We start from the raw sequence: 22,009 nt of genomic DNA, 5'->3' as shown, positions 1-22,009 counted from the left end.
AAAGTTCTAAAGTAAGAGTAACTTTACGAGTAACTGTCGGTCTGTAACATTTGATTTAGCTACAATATACTATAATAGACTCAGTTGTAAAGACATGCTGTACTCTGAAAAGTACATCTTAATTAGGGAAACCAATCTGAGCAGCAGGTTCATATCACCTTCTAGGCCTATAGAACTAGAATAAATGAATGAATCATGAATTCATCATAAATAAACAGACAGGTCATAGAAATGTTTAATGTAAGTATTACTTCATTTGTCAGGTCCTATAACTGGGGTCTTATTTGTAAATTCAATTCAAGCCAAACATTCTTAAAGACGGGTGAGACTCATTTCACCAAAACATAGTTAACATCTTTATGTTTAAGTCTAAATATTTAAGTCTAAATTTTCTTAAAACCTGATTTGATGACATACAGTAGGTAAAGGGATTCTGTTTTACAACTTAGCGCTACTTTCTGTATTTTTCTTTTTTCTTTTAACTTTTCCCCACACAAACTGCCACTCAACTTATGTACACTACGATGTATTTTTAGCACAGGTACTATCCATCCAAACCAAGTAATAATTAGAAAAGCATGAAAACCATACACACTTTAACAAATTTTTTGGCTCTAAGCTTTTTGTCAGTCCCCTGGACAAAATTCAGCACAAATATGTATCAAAATCACTACATTTGAAGCTTTCTCAAACTGTGCAAAATACTTCTACATTTTACTCTTTAAGTACATTTTTAAATGGGTACTTTAATACTTTTACTTTTGCTTGTGTATTTTCTTTCTGTCTTTTATTTTATTTATGTATTTATTTATGTATGTATGTATGTATGTATTTATTTGTTTATTTATTTATTTATTTTTTGCTCTGGTGTCTGTACTTTTACTTAAGTAACAAAATTGTGTACTTTTTCCATCACAGACTTCACTTCAAGACACTTTCATTGGATCTATGCTTTGTGTGAGTTCCCAACCTAGACAAGAGGCACTTCTGCGCATACTAAATCTGATACTGTTCTGTTACTGTGACCCTTTGCTAAGGTCAGTGAATATATATAATATCTGTAACAACTGTATAGCACAAACTAACTCTTTTCAGTTTTAAGTTTTTTGAATCCAGTGTCTCAGATTGATAGTGTGAAATCTTCAAATGGCCACTCTAACTCCTCCACACACGGCTTGTATCTTGTATCTTGTATGCTAGTATCTGGTTTTGGCTTGAAGCTCTCTTAATGTGAGCCAAGAGTGGGACTGTGATAGTGTCTACATCTATCTGCCTACATCTGCAGAGCTCAAAATGCTCTGTTCCACCTTGTAGTAGTTTTCAAGTTAACAGGGCCCTTTAAAGGTTTTAATTCTGGTAACAAAATACTGTGATTCTGTTGTGGAACTCATACTGGTGTCAAAGTTCAGAGAAACATACTTAAAGAGGGAGTATTATGTATTAGTTTTAATGAGTATTCACCCTCCTTAATGTTAGGTGTAAGATTCTGTGCAAGGCTCCACCCACAAACCTACGTCATCTATGCTCTCACACGACAATTCTACATATATATACAAAAGTATGATAGAAATCTGTACACAACAACTTCACAAACCTAACACGATGTGCAGTAGTAGACACATGCTGATGGTGTTGTGATAATACTCTGAAGGGGGAGTGACATTTTCAAAATAATGAAAGGTAACATTGTGATCTAAAGATGTTATGTTTTAGCAGTTAATACCCCATAGATCTTTAACTATACTATATTACACAAAACTGACTCGTGAGATTTTAGCTCAAATCACTCATGTGGGAGCATGAGTGATTTGAATAGCGTTATTACATTATCAATACATAATATCATTATATCATATCATACAATATCATGCCTTCAAATCAAGTTGGAACGTAAATGTAAAGAGCTCTCCCACCACTAGATGTCCCCACTGCCCTGGTTTGCAAACAAGTGAACGCCGTACCAGTCTGTTATATTTTATCTTGTTTACTTTTTCTATTTCGTTTTTTCAGATGATTTACATAATTGAGACCATAAAGTAGACAGAAGCCCGGAAATTATTTCAGCTGTAACTGGTGAGTTCTGCTCCAGCAGTGAAACAGACAGGCCTATGGCTAAGTGAACACATGCAGCTTTAGTTATAGACAGACTCTAGTATATGTCAAATACAAAGCAAAGCACTGACAGGTTACCCCTGATCTATTATTTAAAGGTACACTTCACGACCTTTCTGGTGCAGGGTGCGCTACCTGCTTGTCTCCTTGGAAATGTTAATGTTTTGCCTGGAATGTTCCATGGTATGGCATTTAACATATACATCTGGCATGTGTTTATTATGGGTGTTTTTATTGCTCATTGCATCATTTTTATTGATCTGAATAGTAATGTAGAGCAGTGCTGTGACCTGCTTGTCTCCCTTGTGAGAGACAAGTTGAATCTATACTGTGGAACATTCTAGACCAGCAATCTCCAACCCTTTTCTCCTGGTGAGCTACCTTTACATAAAGAAAATGCTAAAGGGCTACAAATTTTAGCTGTCACAAGAAAATGAGCATAGGAAAACCTTAGATGGGGAACAGTTCAATTCTGTTTCCCATAAACCTTTTTCCAGTATTAGTTCACAAAGTTAGGCATCACGATGATACGATAGTTCATTAAATTTGAGTAATTCAGCACAATATGTATAATTCAGAAATCCTTTGGCGAGCTAGGGAGTGGAGAGCTACTGGTAGCTCCCAAGCTACAGGTTGGAGCCCACTGCTAGACAAAATGATAAAATTTCTATGGAGACAAGCAGTTTTTGGTCCAACAGGTGCTATTCCAACAGGAAAGTTACACAGTGCACCTTCAAGGATAAGGTTAAACACACTGTACAAGCTTCCCTACAGGTCCTGAATAAAACACAATGTCAAGTCAATCTAGTGTTTAGCCCCACTTGAACCCCAGTGCACCTCCACTCTGAGCGAGCTGGGCAGATGAGCAGCCACTGTTCCCTCGTCAGGCTCTTACTCAGGGCCTTTTGAAAATAGCCATTTCAGATTTTTATATTTTGAGAAAAATATGAATTGAGACAGTGTTATTTTAAGTCTACAGGTCATTTATTATTTTTTAAATATAAATACAATAATTCACATATTTTAGAAGGAATTAGAGAGAGCATTGGCAGTTATGTGTGTAAAACGTAAGTACCCTCAAAAATGTACCCCTGGAAAATAGGGAAAAAAGTTACCAATGTGTTATCCCTGAAAGTTTTCATTACAAATATTTACAAAAATATTATTCTGATTTGAATGAATATGATTATTTTGTTTGTTAAAAAAAAAAAAAAAAAAAAAACTTGTATGCACCATCAGCTGCAAGTTTGCACCTTGGACTGGTTTGACTTTGCAGATTTCCAGCAGTGAATCTTTGAGAGCGTTGGAGTTTGGGCTCAGAAAGTTTCCTCAGAAGCAGTGTTAATTTTGCCAAGAAATTGTACATTTGTTTTTTGTCTTATTCTTTTGACAAAAAATATTTTTAGTAAAAGTTTTAGTTCAAACGGTGCAGTTCATATTAATTCTTAATAATATTTCTTCATTCACTCTTAATATTTCATTTTTTTTGTTTAAGTTTTAACCTGTGGTTTCTATGTGAGGCTTGGAAGAGACTTTCCTGTTGTGTGCCCAGAGTCCACCTGGCTCCCCATGGCCACTGCTTTGATGCTGCAGGACACAGAAGATACACAAGGACTTTGTTGTCCTGTGGGCTGTTACTCCCCCCACACTGCCCTGATATTGGATCTCATGACCCTACCTGTTGATCTCCACTCAGACTTCTGTGTGAGTTTTTCTATTATTATTGTATTTTAAGGCTGAATGTGCTTAAATTGCCCCTTGGGGGCAAATACAATTATACTGATTGATTGAATGTACAAAAAAACCATCATGCTAAGGTGGTTGACTAAATCCATGATAGTTTTAGTAAAGCAGAAAATACACTTCATGTTTGTAAATGGTGTGGTTTGAGAAAGTGTAGCTAGGATTTGTCCTCTACTCTTTACTTTAATTTGCCACAAAATAAAAAGCTAGTGCCTCCTCCATTCCAGTTCCGTGAAAACTAAATGGGGGAGTTTATCAGCATGGACCACAATATGAAGGACCTGGAGAGGATCTTATTGAGGAATGGTGTTCCTGAAAAAGATAGCAAGAACTTTGATAATATTTCATTTTTAAAAGTTTGAACTAACTTTTCACAGCATGCTTTCTTCATATACTATGATGCCACAATTTAAACATCATTGAATATGTATACATCTATATCTGTTATGTGCCCCCCCACCTTAACACCCTAGCCCATACATCAACTATTGCCTTAGAAAATGGTCCACTCATTTGTAAAAAAAAAATAATAATAATAATAAAATAACAAAACAAAACAAAAATAACAACAACAACAGCAAAAACAAAACACACAAAAACAGAAACCGATTTCCAAACCAGTTTCAGACAGTACATGGACATGCATTATTACTGAAGCTTGGTAGCAGTACAGAGCCAATGTAAATGTGAAGTGTGCTGATGATCTAAGTTAACAGAAAAATGTGTGAACTGCTGCTTTTAGGTTTAGCTTTTGCAAGTCTACAATGAACACACACATCAAAAACAAATTAAGATTTCATAGAAACAAACCTAGCCTGGGAGCTTACATATGGAGGATGTATACACCAAAGTCACAAATCAGTAAGAAGCTACACTTTTGAGCACACAAAAAACACAGATAACATAATCAGTATTTTGATTTTTGTGAGGTCTGGTCCAGTACAGTTCTAGCCTGGCAGAGAGGAGGAGAAATCCCTTTTTAAGGTTTTATCTTTGGCGGCACAGTGTTGGGTGGTAACCAGCTAAAGCGGTAGGGCTCACGAGGCACTAATAGGTCAATGTCCAGTTTCTTCTGCTCTTTGTCGCTGTTGACGGGCCGATAGCCCAGCGTAGACATGGCTCTGCGGCACACGTCCTGCACACGCCGCACTTTACTGTGAGGCAGAGTGGTGCGCCACGCCTGAGACACGTCCACAGCATTTCGAGATGTGATTTTAAAAGCCTCCTTTATTGTACCTTTGCCTTTGCCGTGTGTCACTTTGTATATCCACTCCGCCAAAGTGGAAGTCATCTCTAGACCGACAAAGTCATAGATGGAACTGATTTCCTCCAGTGGGCTGCGAGCCAGGTCCTCATAGCGCACCAGCTTGTAGCGGCCCTCTAAAAAGGGCGGGGGCTTTTGGAACGCTGTCTCCTTGATGCGTATGTGGCTGTGGCAGATCTCCTGCATGACCTGGTACTGGACATCTGCTGCAGACACGTTCCTCTGCTCTAGAACTATGCCATTGTCGCTGGTGAAGGACTTGGACGACTCCTCTCGGGAGCGCATGACGGCTCGGGGGTCCCGCACCAGGTGCACAATGCGTAGGTCCAGCCCAGGGTCCTGCAGTAGAGGGTAGAGGGACTCCAGCTCAAAGAAGCGCACCTCCTTCAGCACCACATGACTGTACGTGTGGCAGGCGCGCTCTGCTCCAGCCAGACTTTGCTTGGAACACTGGAGATTGCATACTGTCTGGTTACTGAAGTGAGTGCGCGGGGTGAGAGGACAGGCTGGGGGCGAGCACAATGCCCGGCTGTGGCTCCACATGAACAGGCTGGACATGTTCTGTGGTCGGGGCAGATAGGCCTCCATGGTGGAGAAGTCACAGTGGAAGGTGCTGCGCAGCAGGTCGCGGACAGCCATCCTGAGGGCCTTTGCCCCGGGCCGCTGCAGCGTGGTCCACACGTGCCACCCTGGCTCCATCAGATAGAACACAGATGGGTGCTGACTGAACACCTGTCCCAAGAAGGAGGAGCCAGATCGCCATGACGACAGCAGCAGCACATGGACCTTCCCATGGGAGGGGATGGGGCCACAGGGGCTGAGTTGTACATACCAGCCACAGAACAACACCACTGCTGCCCCCTGCAAGATGACCAGGAAGATCATAGTGCTCAGGTTGAGTCTGCAGCGAGGCATGTCTGAGTCCCAGCTGTCTGATGGCCTGGGCAAACAAGAACAAGGTCACCCATAATGAGTGTGTGACTCAAGAACTAAAGTGACACCTAACCCCACTGTAGACAGAGTACTTACAGGATCCTGGAGCAGTCAGATGGAGATGAGCCAAGATGTCAGCTGTCCAAACAAAGCCTTCATCATTAAGGGTGCATGTGACGATCTCCTGTGGAGGACAAGTCAAATCAGCATTTAAGAGATGGACAGTGCAGAGCAGAAACAGACATTTAGCTTCACATTTCATTGAGATTTCATAAAGCTAAACATTTCATAATGATTAATTCCATGATGAAAACACATCATCAGAAAATATGCCTCTGTGGTACAGTACGTATATAACACTTGAAATAACATAATACAATGGGTGCTTGGGTATAACACAACACCACTTATTTCCCACTTAGTCTTTGGAGAGGGCATTTAATTTAAGCATGTTTTTGTGACACATTAGCCTAGCAGCAATTCCCTCACACTTTATAAATGCACATTCAAACACTGCTGGGCACCCATTCCATTGAGTTTTTTGACTTTGACTCTTTGTGGCCATACCGGCTTGTGAAAGCCTGATCTCGTCAGATCTCAAAGCCAAGCAAGGCCAGGTCTGGTTACTATAGTCCCTAACAAAAGTCTTGACGCTTATCCATTTTGTAGAAACAAAAGCTTATAACCTGACTTTAAATTAATCGATTGGTTTTAGAAATGTCTCATATGAAAGCTAAAACCCTCCCAAATTATGCTCAATATACTAAAATAAATTAGCTTCACTGAAGAAAGATTGATCATTTAATGAACACAGAAAGGTCAGATTTTGGCAAGACAAAAGTCTTGTCGCCTTGTCATATGATGCACCCAATCCTAGATTACAGCCTCACCTGTGATCAGTTACTGATCAATCAATTAGTGGGTGTGTATAAAAAGAACCCCAGCACACCAGACCTTCACATCAACTGCAACTTGACCTCTGACAACATGCCTAAGATCCACCCTGAGACCAAAGCGTTAATTATCAAGAGGCTGAAGACCAGATCCACTGCTGAGGTGGCTGACACCTTCAATGTGTCTCAGTGTCAAGTACAAAGAATAAGAAAAAGATCTGAAATGACTGAAGATGTTTTTGACAAGCCCAGGTCCGGCAGACCCCGCAAGACAACTGCTCGGGAGGACTGTTTGTTGATTTGAAAATCCAAGGCCAGCCCCTTTTCCACTGCAGCAGACTCCACCAGGCCTGGTCACCTCAAGTCCCTGTGTCAACCACAACAGTTTGTAGAATTCTGTCTCGAAACGGCCTCCATGGTCGAATCAGTGCACAGAAACCAGCACTAAACAAAAGTCAATTAAAAACCGTGTGGCATTTGCCAAGGCCCACAGCCTGCTAAAAGAATGGACACTGGAAAAGTGGCAGAAGGTGGATTTCTCAGATGAATCCTCGGTTGAATTACATCACAGCCGCCGCAAATATTGCAGGAGACCTACTGGAGCCCGCATGGATCCAAGATTCACCCAGAAAACAGTTAAGTTTGGTGGCGGAAAAATCTGGTCTGGGGCTACATCCAGTATGGGGGTGTGCGAGACATTTGCAGGGTGGAAGGCAATATCAATAACCTAAAATATCAAGAAGTATTAGCTCCTCTTACATTCCCAACCATAAAAGGGGTCAAATTTTGCAGCAGGATGGTGCTCCATCGCATACTTCTATCTCTACATCAAAGTTTCTCAAGGCGAAGAAGATCAAGGTGCTCCAGGACTGGCCAGCCCAGTCACCAGACATGAACATCATTGAGCATGTCTGGGGTAGAATGAAAGAGGAAGCATGGAAGGCAAAACCAAAGAATCTTGATGAACTCTGGGAGGCATGTAAGACGCTTTCTTTGCTATTCCTGATGACTTCATCAACAAATTGTATGAATCATTGTCAAACTGCATGGATGTAGTCCTTCAAGCTCATGGAAGTCACACAAGATATTAATATGGATCTCACAGCACCACTACTTAATTCACTGACGTTATGCAACATATTTTTGTATTTGAAGTAAATTATTTGTTAAATTTTCTGTAGGCGACAAAACTTTTGTCTTGCCAAAATCTGACCTTTCTGGTTCATTAAATGATCAATCTTTCTTCAGTGAAGCAAATTTATTTTAGTATATTGAGCATAATTTGGGAGAGTTTTAGCTTTCATATGAGACATTTCTAAAACCAATCGATTAATTTAAAGTCAGGTTATAAGCTTTTGTTTCTACAAAATGGATAAGCGACAAGACTTTTGTCAGGGACTGTACTTGGAAGGGAGATCACTAGGAAAATCAGGTGCCACAGTGGTGCGCCAGTCACAAAAATGTCATTGTGTCCTTAGGCAAGGCACTACAGCCACATTACCTAGAATGAAAATGTATGTGTGCGTGTGTGCGATGGTGGTGATCGGAAGGGGTGATGGCAGCCATGCTTCTGTCAGTCTGACCCAGGGCAGCTGTGACTACAATAATATCTTACCATCCCCGGGTAGGAAGTAAATGGTAATAATCTGTAAAGTGTCTTTGTGATATATGTCTGTGAAAAGCACTTTATAAATTAAAAACGTACTTATCACATTCTTTTTTAACTTTTATTAAAACCTGCAAAAAGCAAGAACTCTTAAAGGTTCTATATTACACAAAATTGTGAATTTTAAGCCATGTTAGAATGGTGTTACCTCGTCAAAAACATACCTGAAGTTGTGTTTTGTTTCCCTTACATATGTTTGAGTAATCTTGCATATTTAGTCTGTCTACATCTCTAAAGCTCAAAATGCTCTGTCCCACCTTATGATGTCATCAAGCTGTAGTATTCAAGTTAACATAACTTTTTACCTTTTGCTCAGTAGAGACTGACAATTCCAAGGTTGAAATTATCCAAAATCCAAAAGATTCTAGTGAAGGTGTATGGAGTTTAAAAACACAGAGGAGCACTTCCCATATTACCACATGACATCACAAGGTGGAATGGAGTGTTATTAGTTCGAGAGAAGAACTCAGTCTAAATATGCAGGGTTTGTGTGTTACCCTTGTTGAATGAAACAAAACACAACTCCAGATATGTTTGTGATGAGGAAGCAACATTATAACATAGATCAGAAAATAGCGCAATATGGGCCCTTGAACATATATTTTATTTTCTGACATTCTCATTGTAGCTTGCTAAAATTAATGACAAAATCTCATTCTTGGTTTCCAACTAAACTCTTTCCAGTTTGGACTGCTAAGAGATTTATGCCACTCCTCCCATGAGTTTTCCCAATCTGAATCACCAATTACAGTATTATGTTTTATCTTTTGTCTTCTACCACCTCTATCCAGTACAGTTGAGCTTTTATGTGGTCAAGTTCTTCTCAAGATAATAGTGTATTTGAAAAGATATTCAATTCACATTAAATCAGGGAGAACGATTTAAGGATTATTCTTGAGAAAACTGACAAATTTTTAATCCTTAGTCCTTTAATCCTTTATCAGCTAAAACCACCATCTAGTAATACTAAGAGTGTTAATCCAATTAACAAAGGTAATGTTGCTGTTTTGATATGCTTATATAATTAAACATACTTAGTCCATCCAGTCAAATGCCGTCTGAGTGTATCGCGTGAGATGAATTCACTGGTGGACAGATTTCTTGGCAGCCCTGCAATGAAACCAGTTTGATCTGGTTTGATATATTTTCCTATATACATCTGCATTCTCTTTGTTAGATTTAAGACAAGAATTTTGGCATCATTCCCTAGGAGACTAAAGGGCCTGTGAGATCCATATTGTTTATGGTTTTTCCCTTCCCTGTATATCACTGATATGATGGCCTCTGACTAGCTTTTTGGTGGGTCCCTTTCTTTAAAAGCAAATACACCCCATAATATTGGAGTGAAGTCTTTTATACATGGCTTTATAAAATTCTCCACTTAAACCATCAGGTCCTGGAGTTTTATTATTTTTCAGTAATTTAATAATCTCTTATATTTTTGTGATTGACTTGGCCAGATCTTCTGCTTGGTTAGACCCCAGCCCAATACAATAACAACACAGCGACTGCAAATGCTATTTGTATTTTACTTCTATGGGGTATTAATTGCTAACACATAACTTATTTAGATCACCATGTTACATTTTATTGGTTTGAAAATGTACACGCTACTGCACATCATAACACATTTGTCAAGATCCTGTGTACAGTGTTGTTTGTTTGTATATTTATGGAGGATTGTTATGTGGGAGCATGGATGAGGCAGGCTTGTGAGCATGAGACATTATCTAACATCTAACTGTAAGGAGGGCTCGAATAGGGCCCAGCCAGAAGGGACTGCACTACAACATGCATGGATTACATCTAAAACCTCTTCAGGCATGTTATTGATGAGAGAGTAAGATCATAACATGGTAAAAAAAATAAAAAATAAAACTAAAGCATAATAGCATAATACCCCCTCTTTAAGGTGTCATGGCATTTTCATCACATATTGGTAACAAGAAACATGCAAAGAAATCACCATTATGTTATGTACAATAATGTGAAGTTGTCAAGGGCCTCTTTCTTTTCTTTTTTAGTTCTGGTCAGTTCTTGGGCCATTTTAGAAGCTTGATGGATTTACTCTGAAAGTTGAGAATTTCAAAAAAGTACTTGACTTGTGTAGCAGGTGTGGGTAAGGGTGATGCTGATTGAATATAGTACATGTATCTTACTAGTACGGCTGTGCAAAAATATCAAAATATTGAAATATCAGTATATCGTGATACAAAATTTTGGGGATACAAGTTCGTTATCGTGAGTATTTTGGGGGAATTTTAATTATATAACTAAATTACATGTCACATATTCATTGTTTTAATGGTTACAGCTGCTTTATGTCATACTGACTTTGCACAGGTAGTGGTTTAACAAATACATACTGTTGTTTTTGATGGCTTAAAGCTCACAAGAGTCAGTTTGTGTTATATTACACAAAATCAAAGGTTCAGCAAAAAGGTTTAACATGACAGTGATAGCTGCTGTAATTTCAATATTTGTACAAATGCACGGTGTACCATACGTTACTTGAGAGTCTTTATACAAGTCTACATAGGGATAATTACACTCTGTTATTTATTGATACAACAAACATAGATTAACAATTATGTGATGGTGCAGGTGTCACAGTGTTCTTAGCCTAGGCTAATTCGCAACACCTGTTCCCAGAAGAGCTTTTTAACTGTTCAGATTTCACTAAAAGCAATAGGATTATTTACAGAAAGCAATAAATACAGTGAATTTGTCAAGAGAATCAGATAGTACAAACTCACACACCCACATTTCACTCTTTCTAAACCACCCTCCCTACTCTATGCCCTGCCATGGGGACATTGTTATAGTTTGGGCAAATCTAAATACATTTGAAGACGCTTGTACTTCTGCAACAGGTTAATTTATACGGAAGATGATTTGCCACATGACCAAATAATAATAGGTATATGTTTATATGTCATCCAGCACACACAAACCTAAGCACAAAACACAGGGCTGCCTCCTGTTACAGCGTGAGACACAGGAAATATGAGCCTGTGCAGGGGCCGAGGGGACTGGTTACAAACTTATGTTACCGGGGTTGAGTGGACTTTAGAAGATGATGTTAGAGACAGCTAGAGGTCCTGAATCCTCCACAAGACTTGACACAGAGTTTGCACTAAATGTGACCAACCACCACCACCACCTGAAAAGGCAACCATCAACAGCCAGCAGGTTAAACTGCCTATGACCGGTTGGGACTACTCATTTTACATACACAGTTAAAGGTGCACTGTGTCTAATAGAGGGTCCGCCATCTGCTTGTTTCCATGGTGATATTATAGCTTTGCCTGGGATGTACAGTATGCGCAAATATATTTTTATTATTCTATTTATTCAAATTACGAGTGTTTTTATTTCGTAAAGACATGCAATATTACTGTGACTGGGTCCACTTCTCCACAGATCTGACCTGTAACTTGACCTTGTGATGTGGTCTGCTTGTCTCCATGAAGATAGTTAAATTAAATGCCATACTGTAGAACATTCCAGGAAAAAACTATAACATCAGTATGGAGTCAAGCAGGCACCCTCTTCCAAAAAAGTTACATACTGCACTTTTAAGATCATAAAATTTTAGATTTTACAAAAAATTCCATTACTGTTACCTAGCAACCACGCTGTACACTGGCCCAAAACTCCTCTAATGTACAATGAAATCCAAATTTGACAAATAAAAATGTAAGAAAACACTTTAATGTTTAAAATATATTTATGTGTAATTTTTGCCTACAGTATGTTAGGGGCCTCGGCCCTGTGAGTTTTGTTTAAAGTACTCCCGTTCTTCTGTATTTGCTTTTGTCTGCGCATGATGCTCCCGGTCCGCGAGCCCTGGACCCGGATGCGCGGGAGCACCCGACGCGGGACGGAGGCTGGTGTCGCAGCGCATCGGCGATTGGCCCTTCATCCCTGCGCTCCCACCAGTCCGCGGATGACGCCTGTGATAGCGGGGATTGAAAAGGGACCATCTTCCGTCTGCTCGAGGCGGCTGGATTACTGCGGCCAACTCGCCCCTTTTGTTTGATGTTTGGGTTGTCTCATTTTGTTATATTGCCGGCTGTTGCCTCGTTTAGTTCCTTGAGACACCTTTTTGTTCGCAGAAAAACTTGAGTTAGATTTGGTACATTGTATTTAGTTAGGGCTCTTTAGTTTATTAGATTATTTTGTTTAACTCCTATTTATTTTTCACCTCAATTGCCTGTTTTTTTTTTTTTTTTTTTTTTTTTTTTTTTTTTTTTTTGGTCTTCCCTTACACTGTAAATAATAAATGCACAATTTTTAGTTAAACCTTTAACATCCTGATTTTATTGTTACTTCCCTTTCTCCCCTAGCAAAGGGGACGTAACAGCCTAACTGTTGGATAGAATTCTCCCTTGCATGGTGTCAACAATAGGGCATGCTCTAAAACAGAACTCCTTCCTCCTTCCTCTCATTATCAACCTGTTTTTTAACTTTTCTTCACAAATGGGTTCTTGTTTGGTGTAAAACTACAATTCATATTTACAACAGGTATTATCTCACCAAATTAAGTCAAAATTTTAGAATCATCAGAAGCTGTCATATCCTCCTGTGACGCGAAGAAAAAGTGTATTGCAATATGTTTTGTGTGATTTTCTTTCTATTTGGAGGTAAACACCTTAGTATTTACATTTTGTTCATTTTATTTTTATTTATAATTTTATAACATGTCCTCTGTAGTGGAGGCTGGGGACATTTTGGTGTTAAAGCCATTTGAAGTTAACAACCTAACAAAAACAACTTTTTAGATGACCAACATCTCTGACAAGCCTCTACAGTCGCGTCACATCAAAATGTTTTTAGACTCCTTTTTAATTTCTTTTCTTTTTTTTATGCAGCCACAAACTAACTCCTATTGAGTTTGTCTTTTTTTTTATCCTGGACATGATAATACGCTATAATTCCACAGCCCTATTTAGGCAGAGGAACCTAGTGCCCCCATTAAGAGTCTATCTCAAAACACTTAAAAGATCGACTGGTTAACTCAATGGCCACTATGACACAAATGAAGGGGCCGGAGAATATGCACTTAAACCAACTCAAGACTTTCATATCAAAGACATACACAAGTCTGTAGGCCTATTTGTTTCCAGGGAGCTCTCCTTCACGCAGTAAAAAATATTTATATAAAGATTTAATTGCTGCTTCATGGTTCATTAAATCATGCACATGCGGCACAAAACATCAAGCACGTGCAAGGTCATATGGGACATATCCTTTAGGACAGCTTTTCCACTGGCAAAGAGCTACACAAGACAGCTCTATGTGCGTCTGTCCTGGTGAACCCAGTATGGCTCAACGATTTGGGATTGCAATTTATGTTTTAATAATAGGTTTCTGTTCAAAGTTCACATTTTAAACCTGCACCATGTGATTTTTTGGTTGGGGGTTGATCACCTGTTTGTGTTTATGGATATGCTCTACCTGGAATGTTCCACAGTATGACATTATGGTAAACAAATCTGTCTTACATGTATTCAATTAGAGGTGATTTTATAGTGCAAAAATACCTAGAAAAACAGGCATTCTGACTGTGAACAGAATCGCCTCTCCACAGATTTGACCTGTAACTTGGTCTGGCTTGGTCTCCATGAAGATAGAAAGGTTTAATATCATACTGTGAAGCATTCCAGACAAAGCAATAACATCTCCATGAGGAAAAGCTTTTGACAGACCAGAAAAACAGTGCAGTTAAACATGTCCAGGAGAACTGACAAAAAGACAACATTTAACTGACAAACTATGTATTGAAGAAACATGTTTGTACAGATCTATACTACAGGGTTAGCAGTGTTTATATAAAGTTTGTTGTTGTTTGTTGTAACAATATTAAAATTCCAAACTCGATTTTAATACTAAATATAGGTTTGATGCCAATTTCGATGATAATTTTAAAAGCTCTTTTTAGACAATATTGTAATTTTCAACACAAAATAATAGGATTTTTTTTTATTACCATGTGGTCTTACACTAGTTCTGCTAAAACTCAAGCTGAAACTGTTCTGAAATATGTTTTTGAAATTTTATCCAATTATGTGATTATTTTTGGTATCGATACTTTCTTAAAAGAGTATCTTTTTTCAGTACTAGTCTAAATACTGATTTTGTGCTTATTTAATATTTTTGACATTAGTACCTGCAATATGTGGGTTAGTGGGCACCTGCTCCTCATCCTAAAAAGCTGAGCTCACTATGGAGAAAAATCTCTGAAGGAATCTGATTTGGGACAGGGCCATAGAGGTTTGACTTACTTTGATGAAGATGTGAACTGGGCTGAAGAAGCCGTGCTGATTGGATGGTTTGGGCAGGAGCAGTGCTGATTGGACAGTCTGGATAGGAGCAGCTCACATGGGTCCCTCAGGCTCTGTTTTCACACAAACACAAGGTCCCTGTCTGAGAGATGAGAACAATGACTACACAGCATTACCTTTCGAGAAAATGCTAATCTTTTGGTTTTACAGGGTTAATTATTTTGCATTTAAAAAGAAAAAAATACACAGACTTTTACAATCTGTTTCAGGAAATTGAATTATTGTGTTATCAGTTGAATCAATTGCAGTGAGGTAAAAAATAATAATAATTAAGCTGTTTTTACCTAATAAGTTATCTCTTTGTGTGTAGAGGTGGGTGGAATACTGTACTTCTCTTTTATGTTATTCTATTTCAAATAATGATTCAATCTACAGATAATATAATCTAAAGTTTATACAGTCCACCTTGCTCCCTGCTCATCTCCATGCTGATGTCATTGCTCTGCCCAGAATGTTCCACATCTTAGCATTACCTTTAAAAAAAAAAGTTTATTCTTGTTTCATTCACACATGTATAATGCACAAACTCCGTATATTTAAGTTGAGTTCTTCTCTCCAACAGAAAACACCTTGTGATGTTATAGGTACAGGAAGTGCTCCACTGTAGAGTACTTTTTTTCTAGCAACATACTCTTATTCCTACTTGAGCAACATTTTTTATTGAAGTAACAGTACTCTTTGGCTACTCTTCCCACTAGTAAGTCTACAAGGGATTTTTTGCTACCCTTCCCACCTCTGAATATGGCAGAGGGAATGTCAAATAAAACCAACTAGGAGTGTCTCAGGCAGGTTTAATGATGCAGTATTGTGTCATATGGGATTCAGATGGAGCCACCAGACTGTAGGTGTTTGCTGTGGAGCAACACTTGGATTAGTTTGGTGGAGACGTGAGAAAACGTGTGGCCCAGAGGATCATGGGCAGGGCATATTTCTCATACTTTTACATCAGTTAAAGTCAGACAAAATGCCTAAACTTCACTCACAACCGCATTTCAAATAGAACTGATAAACTAGGCAGTACCGGGAGGACTAAAGAAAGAGTGAGAGGGGGAGGGGGCAGGGCCTGGGAGTAAAAGGAACAATGTGATTGATTTAACAGGTAACCACACTTTAACCTGGCTGGAATTAAGGCAGTCCTGCATGATGTCACATATTACTTGAAATTGCAGCAGCCATTAAAGGTAGCACAAACTTAGATTTAGACGTTTTTGACCAGAAATGTATGCAGTTTGCCAACAAATAAATAAATAAATAAAAGACTAGGAACAGAAGACAATGCTATTCAATGCATATACACCATTAAGTGGCAAAAAAAAGTTTAATTAGTGTTTAGTTTCAATTTAAGAAGAGTAGAAAAAACACAAAGCGGTGAACAGTCCTAAAACAGAATACCTCTAGCTAGAGTCAACACATAAAAATGCAATTGAACATTCCATACCAGAAGACAATGAATAAATGTGTTTCATAACTACTGCGTGTTTTGGCTCTTGTTTATATTGTGCTTACAACGTAACCAAACTTGAATGACCTCTATGTAAGTCATCATTATTTTTATTTTATTTTATTTTTAGTAAAAACAGAATTATGTTAAAAGTGTACTATGTAACTTTTTGGTTGGGATTCTGTTACCTCCTTGTTATGAGGCCACTCCTTAAGCCGTATATCAGGAATAGGTCACACATAAATACTAAAAGCTACGTGTACCTTTCTTTGCACATGCACATGAAAAGCTTGTGGACCGAGCAGTCTCCGTCCAGATCGACCTCAATCCGTATATCATTCGTTCATTCGGTTTTCAAAATAGAACCAAAAATAAGAAAACGAAAAAACAACTATTTTCTTCATTATTTGTCTCCAAAACCAAAATGAAAAAACAGATAATGATTTGTTTTTTCAGTTTTCGATTTTGTGTTTAAACTAATAATGGAAAAAACTGATATCAGCTGTTTCCTGTTTCCTTGACTTAAACTGCGATGCCAGACTGAACAAGGACTAAAACAGAATTAAACCAGGACTAAACCAGGACTGAATGTCAGGATGGACCCGGAGGTGCACTCGCATAGACTGCCAGGTGATCAAGACTGAGACCAGGACCAGACCGGGACTGAGACCGGGACCAGACAGGGACTGAGATCAGGCCCAGACTGGGACTGAGCCCAGGACTGAGACCAGGACCAGATCAGAACTGAGACCAGGACTGAGACCAGGACAGAGACCAGGATTGAGACTGGGACCAGAACGGGACTGAGACCGGGACTGAGACCCAGACTGAGACCGAGACCAGACCAACACAGACCAGGACCAGATCAGAACTGAGACCAGAACTGAGACCAGGACTAAGACCAGGACTGAGACTAGGACTGAGACCGGGACCAGACCAGGACTGAGATTAGGACTAAGACCGGGACCAGACCAAGGCAGACCAGGACCAAATCAGAACTGAGACCAGGACTGAGACCGGGACTGAGACCAGGATTAAGACTGGGACCAGACTGGGACTGAGGCCAGGACTGAGACCCTTAACAGACCGAGACCGCGGCCAGGACTGAGACAGGGACCAGACCGGGACTGAGGCCAGGACTGAAGCCAGGACTGAGCCCGGGACCAGACCAGGACTGAGACCGGGATTGAGACCAGGACCAGGCCAGAACTGAGAACAGAACTGAGACCAGGGCTTATTCCGGAACCAGACCAGGACTGGTCCCGGAATCATTATCCGTTATCCGTTTTTTTTTTTTTTTTTTCATTTTGGTTTTGGAGACAAATAATGAAGAAAATAGTTATTTAAATTTCTTATTTTTGATTTTATTTTGAAAAACAAATAAACGAATAATACACGGATTGAGGTCGATCTGGGTGGAGACTCTGCTTGGTCCTTTAAATTTTACCTCGCACACACACCACTTTCCTTTGCATATACACCATTTATTGAACACATATCACATCACAGTTTTGAATGTTCGTGCACTATGTGTAAGAGAAAAGCGATGCTTGTACAAGTAAAAGTAACTTGTATGAGCTTTTGAAGTGGATGTGCAAGACAAAAATGGTTTATGTGCAAGCTATTCATTAGCATACAGTATGCAAGAAAATGTCGTGTATGTGCAAGCTTTTCATCTGCATGTGCAAGGAAACGTAGTACAAGTATAAGCTTGCATTATTATGTGTGACCTATTCCTGATATATGGCCTAGGGGGCGCCTCATAGCTTGTTTCTATGGATATGTCATTGCTGTGCCTGGAATGTTCCACAGTATGACATTAAACAGCTCTACCTTACATTTATTCAATTGGTTTCATAGCTCAAATATACATTCTTTTGTCTGTTATAACTAGGATTGGTTTGGTCTCCATGAAGATAGAAAGATTTAATATTATACTGTGAAACATTCCAAAATAAACCAATAACATATCCATGGAGGAAAGCATTTGACGGGCCCTTCACCAGAAAAGTTTTCAATGTGTTTTAATAAAAAGTATTCTAACCTGTTATATGCACTAATAATAATTGTAACACTATATGATTTTCAATCCTAACGCAGAGAGACTGGAAAAGCAATAGGCCCTGAATGCCAGTCCACCCAGAGGTCTTTAGGCCCCTAGAGTGTCATTGTGTGCAAATGGTGTTCAATAGGTTGTATTCACACAGCTGCCTGGCTATTTCCGATTCTCTCAAAAACTGCAGATCCTCACTTCCTGCTCCATTCATTGTGTATTGGGAATTAGTTGAGTCATGCAAAAATAAATCTAGATTTAAATATGAGACAGACAACAGCAAGTTACACAAGGATAATCACACACAGCATTTTTATGTCAATGTAAATACTTCATCAGAGGAAGCTTCTGTGAGTATGGAAGCTAATGTTAACCTACTGTCCTCTAGGGGGAGCACAGACAAGATCAGGGGTCATCAAACTAAGGCCCCGAGCCAACTCAGGCCCTCCATGCCCCTTTGACAGGTCCCATAGCCCTTCTGCCCCTCTTCCCCCCACCACTTAAACTGGCCCTATGATGCAGTCCTCAAAAGTTTTCATGACCTATTTTTTTTAATTACTTCTTGGCAGATAATAACACATCTGCATGTTGTATTTTGTTGATTTTTTCAATTAGAAAATGATATTTATATGAAGTATTTAAATTTCTATTAAAAATATTTTATGACATAATTATATTTGCCACAGCATTTTCATCAACTGACAAGCTCGAGGTCAGTGACAGTCAATGCACGCGCAGAGTTCTGTAGTGCAGTTAAAGACAGTAAAATGGCTCATGTTATGAAAAGTAAGTATGAAAAGTTGACAGAGAATGCCGAGTTGCCAAAGAACAGTGGACGACGTTCAGTGTAAGGACCGTGCAATTTGTCTGATTTGTAAAAAAAAAAAAAATGTGGAGGTTTTCAAAGAATATAATCTGCGTCGTCAGGATCATACAATTCTTTTATACTGCTGACCGAACACCGGCCCCCCATCACAGTCAGGAGTGACACAATGTGGCCTCCAGAGAAAAAAGTTTGTTGACCTCTGGCCAAGATGATACCGTCAGCAGTTAAACAGCCAAGGTCTTGATCTAATAATGGGCTGAATGTACAATACAAGTGTTAAGCATTAAACACACACTCTGCTCCACGCACGCAAAAGAGAAATATGGGCATAAAAGAGAAAAATAATAATAATTAATTCATTAAAATAGGCTAATAATAAAATAGTTTGGTGCCCTAATTTATGAATTAAAATATTATAATATGTGAATATGTAAACATGTAAAATGCTCAGTTAATAAATACCTGCTTCCATCTGGTGCTTATGGCTCTTTATATTCTTCCTCTGCTGTGCATGCAAATCAGCTTTACCACCCAATGCTGTATAATTTTCAAACATTATCATTGCTCACATCAAACTACAAGAGCAAGCCCTTTGGACTCGTGCATCTGTTCTTCAAAGAAAAAAATCAGCAAATGAAACGAGGGAATAATGGCCTTTTTTTTTTTTTTATCACTTTCATATTTTACAGTGTATGCTCATCTCTGCCACTGTCTCATTGATGCGGTGACAATTATCATCATTGTATCAGAATCGGTATTGTATCTTGTATCGGGTCCATTCAAGCAACACAGCATTTAATTATTAAGCAGGTCTTGAGGTCATAAGTTCATTGTGTATTGCTTAACTAGGATATGTCCAGATGTGTCCAGGAACTAGTACTGTTTTTTGGTTTGTTTGTTGTTGTTGCTTTTTTTGTTGTTGGTTGTTTTTTGTTTTTGTTTTTTAAGACAGTCAGTCAGTTATCCAAAAATTTTAACTTAAACTAGTACCCAGTTGCACATAGTACTGTTTGTGTTATACCTGGTCTAAAATAAGTGTGTGCTCCTCCAAAGACATGGGCAATATTTTCCTAGGTGTTTTCAATAAAATGTCTCTTGAAGCATAGCTGGAGTGTGCTGTACACTCAACATGCAGCCCTAGAGTCGGAGGTGGATAGTACTCAGTTACATTTACTGAAAAAAAAATTATTTTGACAATATGAAATGATTTGAACATTTGTGTTTCTTGCGCCACTCCTTCAGATATCATTTAGTTTGTCTCATTTTTATCCTTTGAAAATATCAGATTTTGTGCACTATTTAATCTTCTTTCCATCCAATTTCATTAATTTACAAGTTTAAAAATCAGATGCTACATCCCGACAGGTACATGTAAAGTTACTCTTATTTGAGTACTACTTTTCCCAAATATTGCATACTCTTGAGTCATTTTGTGGACCACAGCTTTGTACCTCTACAATAATATTATTTTGAAGTAACATTGCTCTTGCTTAAGTATAATTTTTGGCTACTCTACCCAACTCTGTGTAAACACAGTTCCCCGGATCACTGAAATTTATCTGGGGCATGATAAGACACATATTTTTTCCTGGGCAATCAAAATCAAAATCAATATTTTAAAATCCATACCTTGGCCAAATTGTTGTGTCTGTGTCTGCTGATGTATTTATTTTGTAGGCTTATTTGTGTTCATTCATCTCTAAACGCCTACATAAAGATTATTATTTGTATTATTACTCTAGGATTGTGTGCATAATGTTTAGACTCAACAGTTTTAAATTGAGCTTGTATTATTTATGATACATTAATAGTAGGTCTACATAATCTACACTGCAGACATAAAATAATAGGGTTAAGTGTGTGAATTATGTGAAAAGAGGGTAGGCTATCTGGTCCTAAATTAATCTACCACACTTAAACAGGCTAATAGTCAGTGAAAATTAGACACATTGTAGGAAAGTTTAAACCATGAAAACAGTTGGTTCTGGCCGACTCCAGCGCTGAAACGTGACTAAAACGTGACTAAACCGCGCGTGAAGACTATACCGGGAGTACAGTTAACAGGACGAGGTGCAGGCATTAAACCCCAAAAGCACACAAAGTCCCAGCACCGAGAGAGGCACAGCTCCGTTCCCTTGGAAACGAACAACTCCGAAAAAACACAGTCCTAACTTTGTGCTCTCTGCCCGATCCCAGCAGACGGACTCTTACCGTGTTTCCACACTCGACGTCCCGTTACCGTGCGCGCAGAGGAGAGCGGCTGTGAAGAGCGGCTGTGCCCGTGCTCCTGCGGCCACACGCACTGTGTAGTTTTGAGACGTGGCCAGCAGGTCCGTGCGCGGCAAACTGTGGGCCGGGCCGGTGATGGGCGGGGGGTGGTCCGTTCCCCGGGGCTGCGGGTAGATAACATGGGCAGACTGCTGATGTGCTGAATCATGTCAGAGAAAACAGGCTGCTTCCGATTACCTCCACACAATGCGCTCTTGTGCGTCAAGGAAGCCGAGGAATCCTCATGGCCTCGAATAGTTTTGGCTAAACCATGGCTGCTTTTAGGCTAAATGCTTCTATAAATAATAACCAATTAAGACAGAAGTTTGTTTAGCTCTACCATATAAGCCTGTAGGCAGAGGTAGGTAGAGTAGCCAAATTTTAATCAAGTAAGTGTAGAAATAGCCCGGGAGTCTGAACCTTTCACTATTATTTTTGCTACCTCATTCATTCATAATGTGCC

At 39.1% G+C, this 22,009-nt stretch overlaps 1 protein-coding gene across 3 annotated transcripts; it reads right to left on the bottom strand.

Annotated features, from left to right (window-relative positions):
- Nucleotides 1–3,074: 3,074 nt before the first annotated feature.
- chst6 (carbohydrate sulfotransferase 6) lies at nucleotides 3,075–21,619 on the bottom strand. 3 transcript variants are annotated; one of them, XM_020934752.2, is made up of 4 exons: nucleotides 21,490–21,619; nucleotides 14,899–15,040; nucleotides 6,149–6,236; nucleotides 3,075–6,059 (listed from the first exon to the last, which is right to left on the bottom strand). In XM_020934752.2, the coding sequence occupies exon 4, from the start codon at nucleotides 6,032–6,034 to the stop codon at nucleotides 4,835–4,837; it is 1,200 nt and encodes a 399-aa protein (XP_020790411.1). In that variant the 5' UTR covers nucleotides 6,035–6,059; nucleotides 6,149–6,236; nucleotides 14,899–15,040; nucleotides 21,490–21,619; the 3' UTR covers nucleotides 3,075–4,834. The 3 variants fall into 3 exon arrangements, with proteins under 3 accessions (XP_020790411.1, XP_020790410.1, XP_055011260.1); XM_020934751.2 differs by having other exon boundaries at nucleotides 14,899–15,011; nucleotides 21,490–21,613; XM_055155285.1 differs by having other exon boundaries at nucleotides 14,899–15,036; nucleotides 21,490–21,594.
- Nucleotides 21,620–22,009: the final 390 nt, after the last annotated feature.

The sequence above is a fragment of the Boleophthalmus pectinirostris genome, unplaced genomic scaffold (assembly GCF_026225935.1).
Source record: "Boleophthalmus pectinirostris isolate CB_2022bp ecotype Guang Dong unplaced genomic scaffold, ASM2622593v1 HiC_scaffold_2, whole genome shotgun sequence".
In the NCBI taxonomy this organism is placed as follows: Eukaryota; Metazoa; Chordata; class Actinopteri; order Gobiiformes; family Gobiidae; genus Boleophthalmus; species Boleophthalmus pectinirostris.
The sequence above is the reverse complement of the archived record's forward strand: the minus strand, read 5'-3'. Positions and strand labels throughout refer to the sequence as shown.

Bases quoted from the DNA above. Each gene is read 5' to 3' on its own strand.
- chst6 (XM_020934752.2), bottom strand. From the start codon at position 6,034: ATGCCTCGCTGCAGACTCAACCTGAGCACTATGATCTTCCTGGTCATC.